Consider the following 6,358-nt stretch of genomic DNA (forward strand, 5'->3'; position numbering starts at 1 on the left):
AAAACAAACAAAGAGGGAACACAAGGAGCCAGAGCAGAACAAAAACAAGAATTCAGGAGCAAAACAGGAATTCAACAGGAAGATAACAAGGTTTAATGTGATAAACAGTTTTAGAATTTTTAGAATGAGTAACTGAACAATGAACAGATGGCTGATTAGAAACAATTGCATAATCAGAAATAAATTATAAATAGAGATATTTTTGACAAATCAAACAACTAAAGGCAGCCTTTTAATAAAAAACTGATGAATAATAAATGTAGGTTTCTTTGAAAAAGTTTCCAATCATCAGTTGATAAGGTGCACGTCTGAACTGGTAACCCCTGGAAGCAAAAATATTCCTGCTGTTTTTGCCATGAACAAGCATGACTGATGAGGTGGGATATCATGAATCATTTTTCTATTCATTTTTGCGCTTACTCAACACTCAATCAACACGAATATGTTTTTTTTTTAGACCGCCTCATGAATATGACTCATGTTTCCTGTGAAGTTGCCCCATTTTTACATCGATGTCAGCGAGTCCGCCACAGTCTGACAGCAGCCCTGTAAGCAAAGCTTGTGTTGAGAAACGGAGGGAAGAGCGATGCATCAAAACGATTACAGGAAGGATGATTGAAGAAACGATTCTTGCGCAATGTTCTGTTTCTGTTGCAGAACATCGTTTAACAGAATAGCACTCGGACTTTTACAAACGCAGATGCGTAAATACACGGTACTTTGTGCCGTGTAAAGAATCCAGAAAAAAATCTTGACAGATTTATTAGTATTATTGCTATTTAAATGTGTTTAAGTAAATAAAGCAATTTTATATTTTTATATCAGATCAACTCAAGTATTGGAAGAATATACAACACAAAGTTATGATGTTCAAATTACAATAATAAATTCACACAATAAGGTGTTGGGATGATAGTTTAATATCAAAATGTTTTTCTTTTTAAATAGTAAAAGTAATTTCACTCTTGTGTACACAATTCGATAAAAGAAAATATACATACAAAGCTTGAATCTACAGCTCTATTACCGGTATTTCACATGAAGTCCTATTTGTAATGCATAAAAAAGTTCATTACAGCATTAATGTTTATAACAAGACTTAAATACATTATAACTTACATTGTTTCAGGCACAGTAATATTTCCTAGTTTTAACGAAAAACAACGAAACTTAAAAACAGAATAATAAACAGAATTATTATTATTATTATTATTATTATTATTATTATTTTAAATATATACACGTATAAAACAGCTCAAGGGCTATTCTAACTGTTCAACCGTGGCAAGAGTTTTGAGCTCTGGTTCGTTAGCTTCCTTGCCCGCCAAGCTGCTGCTTCTCCTCTCCTTGCCCTTTCCTTTGAAAGACTTCCCGATTTTGGTCGACAGCGTGTACAGGACGGAGCTCTCGTCTGGCGAAGAGCCGCTGCGGCCGCTGCGGGCAAAGGTGGACGTGGTCCTGCTCTCCGAGTTGGTGGCCTCGAAGAGCCGGCCCATGAAGCTGAGCCCGGCCTGGCGGATGTGGGAGCTGCCGGCAAACACGTAGAGGATGGGGTTCACCGCGCTGCTGAAGTAGGCGAAGGCTGTGACGTTGGGCCGAGCGCTGGGAGAGCAGCGTTTCCCCGGCTCATCGTTCTTCAGCAAACAAGCCACCTGAGGAAGTGAGAAGAGAGACGTTTCTCAAAAAAATCCATGACAACAGGAGGATATGGATTTTTTTAAAAAGTGGGTTTCTTTGAAGAAGCTTCGGTCTTCGTCCTCAGCTACAGTACTTCGGAAAGTGTTTTGTCCATATTTAGGAAATTGTTCATAAAGAATCCCAGTTAATGGTTCTGTAATGCCAATCAGCAGATGGTAGTAAAACTAAAATGACCTAGATAGCAACTCCAAGAACAATATCCTGGGCATAGATAAGGCTCCCGCATACTTCAACCGAAGTGCCAAAATCGTCTGTCACTGACAGACGCAAGGCAGAAATTGCGTCAATGTGTTTGATGGGAGGCATCCTCCACTCGACAGAGCACTACAACAAGTGCTGTGTTATTGGTCAGAATATGATCATTGGTCATCGTGATGACGACCTGAGGGGGGAGTGCTGGAAAGGGCTGGGTGGTTCAGAGACAGAGGCCAGTTTCAATGTGTCAGAGAGGGATAAGACACAATGTCAAATGTATTTTGTTTTGGATGTACACTGCATTTTGAGAACAACTGTAGATAAACAATTACTTCTTCAATAGAATGGCACAATGTCCCTGGAAAATGCATCATGATTAATTGAATTAGTTTGATGTTGCATTCTTTGAAAAGTTCACTTCTCACTTCTCAAAAAAGTCACAAAAGTGTTTTGAACGCCGACATGATTGTATGTCATACAGTTTGACGCATCAATTGATCTAAATGCATTCAAAACCAAAAATAAACAGAAATAAACGTCATGCAAAGTTTTCAGGTACTACTACTAACAATTGCAATCACCTCAATGATGTTGACGATGTGATAGGGAAGCCAGAAAATGGCAAAGGTGACAATGATCATCAAGATGAGACGACTGCCTTGTCCTCTGCGCTGAAACTTGGCACTTTGCAGTCTGCATATGACGGAGGAGTAGCAGGTGCTGATGAGAGAGAAGGGAACCAAGCAGCCCATGATGGTCTCAAACAGGTACTGGAAGACCGGGTGACCTATGCTCCCCCAGTGGTATGGCATGCAAATGTTCATGGTCTTGATATTTATAATACTGTAGAAAAGACACAAGAAGAGAGAATGAGGCAGAGATGAAATCACTGTCCACAAGATAAAAGCCAGGCTTTATGGAAATTAATGTTGTTGCTAAATACTTCCAGTTTTATCAGACTACAAATCCAAAATGCATTCATGAGCCATCAAGCAAAGCCATTGATGGTAGTTTTAAAGTCATTGTCAGTGATTAGAGGTATCAGGTATAATTCCACCTTTATCTTCAAATACAGTAGGAGTGTATTGGAAGCAGAGGGCTTCCAAGGGTTTTCAATTGGTTTCTAAACCTTCTTTAGGGGTTCCCAGAGAAAGTTTCTAAAACCCTCTTTTCTAAAACCTTTCCAAAGGGTAGTTAGTAGTTAGACTAAACTAGGGCAGTTTAGTGACCTTGTGGCGGCCACAAAACTAGTCTCTAGATGCCAAATGCTTGTTAGTCTGTAAACTGGAGACTAGTTTACAGACTAACAAGCATTTTAGTTTCTCTAAACTAGTGACTAGTTTAGAGAGACAAAGCTACTCAAGACCAACTACCCTTGAGTAGCTTGGTCTCTAGGGTTTTAGAGATTAAACTACTTGGAAGTCAGTTCAGTCTCTAAAACCCTTGAGAAATGGGTTGTAGAGACTATAACAAGTGTTTCAAACATTTTGAAACATTTCCAGGGGTTTTTCCATTGCGTCACAATCGGAAATACCTCATTGTACTGAAACCTTTGTCTCTGTTGGTCTTACCTGCGATAGAACGGCATTGGCAGCGACAGGAGGAAAGCCAACACCCAGACCCCAAGCAGGAGGACCAGCAGGGAGCGCTTGGTCCTCATTCTCTGAGACACAAAGGGCCTCGTGACGGCCAGCCAGCGGTCCATGCTCATGAGACAGATCAGGTAGATGGACACGTACATGTTCACGCTCGACAGGTAATGCACCAGCTTGCACGCCGCCGAGCCAAACTCCCAGCCCCGTCCCCCCACCAGGAACCGAATGAACAGCGGGGCGCTGAGCAGCACGAAGCCGTCGGCCACGGCCAGGTTCAGCACCAACAAGCACGTCACCGAGCGCTTCTTCACCCGGCAGAGCACCGACCAAACGACGAACAGGTTACCAGGGAAACCCAGCAGGAACGCCAGGATCAGGATGGCGGTGCCGATGCGAGCTGAGACGCTGGGAGAAGGCGGGAAGGGGACGGTGGTAGTGGTGTTCATACTGGATCCCAAAGAAAAATTCATCTTAAGAATGTGAACTTGGGTTCAGCTAGCATGAAACTGCCAAACCTGTCAGAAAGGGAGGATAGGGAGGAAACATGGTATGCTGTTTATCCTCACTGCAAAAACACAGAATCTTACAGAGTATTTTTTTTTTGTCTACTTTCTAGTGCATATATCTTTAAATAAAACTTACAGGTAACCTTTTAGCAAGACATAGGAGTTTGTAAAAATTGAATAGTGGAGTAATATTGAGTAGAAAACATGCCACTTCCACTGACAGATAATTTCACTTATAACAATTGGAATGTGTTTTGTTTATGTGGATAAAATCTGCCAGTGGAGTCAAACATATTTTTCTTTTCTTTTTTTTTTATTTATCAATATTTAGCTTCTATGTCTTGCTTAAAAGTTACCTGTAAGTCAGTTTTGTCTTATTTAAGTGTACTCTGATATTTGGTCTAGAAAAAAAACAAAAACTATTTGGTAAGAGTTTGTGTTTTGTGGTGCGGTAAATGTTGAAACAGTTGAAGAATGAGTTTTTTTAGTCTGTTCAGGAACATTCCGTTTGCTTTTAAGGCATTGAAATGAATGAAATTAAGAAAAATGAAAAAGAAATAATGACCAGCCCACCATCAAAACATCACAAGTTGTTCAAAAAGGAAAATAAAAATAAAATAAAACAGAATAAAATAAAATAAAATAACACACATAAAGCTTTCATTTAAAGACTCCATATTATATGTTGAATGAATAACATCAAACCTGTACAGCCCAACATTTTTAATCTCTTTCTCAAATCTTCAAGACTGAAAATACATATTGATTAAACAAAGCAATATTAATCAAATAATTTTCTGCCTTTCAGTCGAAAGGTCAAAGCATGAATAGTATGAAACTCACCTGAAAGTGATCTCTTCAGTTCAATTCGCCGCCATAACTCCGCTGTATTTCTTCGTATTCTCCAACTGGCATGAACCCCGTTGCTCTCGCTGACTACCGTTTCTGTGATGAGCAAACCGAGCGCATTGCGAAATGTTGGTCACGTGACGAGAGGGGGGAAACCATTGACTACAGGAAGCCAAGAGAAAACCTGACTGGATTTCAAGGTAGTCCTTGCTCTTCTTCCTCTTCCTCTTTTCATTTTGCTCGGACAATTTAGCTTTTGCAGGAAGATGCACTTGATATCCGACAGTGTCAACAACACCAGAATGTTTTGCATGCGAAAGAAGTAGCTCTCTGTCAAGCAGCGTCTGTGTGGCGCAAGGAGGCAAAAAAGTAATTAATAAATAAATAAATAAATAAATAAATAAATAAATAAATAAATAAATAAATAAATAAATAAATAAATAAATAAATAAATAAATAGATTCTAGTCTGGTTGAAGCTACTTTTCCCCCCATAATTTCATTCTATAAAAGTAAAAAAAATGCTTCAAAATGCCTAAAAACCGTTCTTTGTTTATGGTAGAACGACAATGAACAGTTTGTAATTTCATCATCTGGGGGAGAATATACATGAGGGAGGCGGATATTCCAGCAAACTGACTTGTTCATACACGAGTTCGGGTCAAGGAACATTGTTTGTTTTTTGTTTTTTTTTTCTGTTGCAACACAGCTTTTTTTTCCCCTTTCTTACGGCATCTTCTTCTTTCCACATCTGTGTCAAGCCCATGGACAGGATGTATTCAGTTTCATAAGCATCGGCGATGTGTCAATTGAGTCATGGTTTGCATCACATGATCTACTTTTCTGCCAGAAACTGCTCAGTTTTTTGTTGTTGTTGTTGTTGTTGTTGTTGTTGTTGTTTTTAAAAGACTTTCATAGTAGTTTTTTTAGACAACAGGTCAAATGCATATATGTTTTCTTTCCTTCCTGGAAAATAATTCTTCCTACCACCGAATTAGAGCATTTAACTCCGATCGTCTCCGTTCAACTTAAATGGCATTAGTCTTTTAAATTTGAGCACGCAAAAAAATATTGTGTGCGATGTCAAACTGTTTGGATCTTAACTCCTTTTTTTTTTTTTTTTTTTAAGGCAATAAAAACATTTCACCTGCTAGAGATGCCAGCCTTGTCAAACTGGGCCGAGAGTGAAAAGGATTTCTGTCACGTTAAAGTCCAAGAATGCTTGTCGCAGTTCATACAAACACTGTTTTACACTCCCTTTACATTGTCATAACTTTTGGTTTAGCTTTCTGTCTCTCTCTCTCTCTCTCTTTTTTTTTTTTTTTTTTTACAAAAATTAAATAGTTATGAAAGCTAAACCGCCAAACCTGCACCCATTGTACCCCAGCTCTAGTTACGTTAGCATTAAGGAAAGTGCCGCCTCAAAAATGGGCGGGGAAATGTCGTGATCGGCTGCAGGCAAACCTGTGTGCGCGCGCGCGCGAGACTTCATTTACTTTACAACACCGCGTTGGTT

General features: G+C 39.4%; 1 protein-coding gene across 2 annotated transcripts; it reads right to left on the reverse strand.

Moving 5' to 3' along the window:
- Positions 1-902: 902 nt before the first annotated feature.
- ltb4r (leukotriene B4 receptor) lies at positions 903-6,124 on the reverse strand. 2 transcript variants are annotated; one of them, XM_044096908.1, is made up of 5 exons: positions 5,990-6,124; positions 4,838-5,187; positions 3,465-4,003; positions 2,475-2,736; positions 903-1,652 (listed from the first exon to the last, which is right to left on the reverse strand). In XM_044096908.1, the coding sequence occupies exons 3-5, from the start codon at positions 3,956-3,958 to the stop codon at positions 1,263-1,265; spliced, it is 1,146 nt and encodes a 381-aa protein (XP_043952843.1). In that variant the 5' UTR covers positions 3,959-4,003; positions 4,838-5,187; positions 5,990-6,124; the 3' UTR covers positions 903-1,262. The 2 variants fall into 2 exon arrangements, with proteins under 2 accessions (XP_043952843.1, XP_043952842.1); XM_044096907.1 differs by lacking the exon at positions 5,990-6,124 and having other exon boundaries at positions 4,838-5,206.
- Between the last annotated feature and the right edge of the window lie 234 nt (positions 6,125-6,358).

The sequence above is a fragment of the Gambusia affinis genome, linkage group LG18, assembly GCF_019740435.1.
Source record: "Gambusia affinis linkage group LG18, SWU_Gaff_1.0, whole genome shotgun sequence".
Classification (NCBI taxonomy): Eukaryota; Metazoa; Chordata; class Actinopteri; order Cyprinodontiformes; family Poeciliidae; genus Gambusia; species Gambusia affinis.

What these genes read in the sequence shown, in the direction of transcription:
- ltb4r (XM_044096908.1), bottom strand. Translation starts at nt 3,958, where the DNA reads ATGAATTTTTCTTTGGGATCCAGTATGAACACCACTACCACCGTCCCC. An exon ending in CCAATGCCGTTCTATCGCAG is followed by an intron (nt 2,737 to 3,464) that starts GTAAGACCAACA and finishes TCTTTTCTACAG; the next exon opens with TATTATAAATATCAAGACCA. An exon ending in ACATCGTCAACATCATTGAG is followed by an intron (nt 1,653 to 2,474) that starts GTGATTGCAATT and finishes TCACTTCCTCAG; the next exon opens with GTGGCTTGTTTGCTGAAGAA.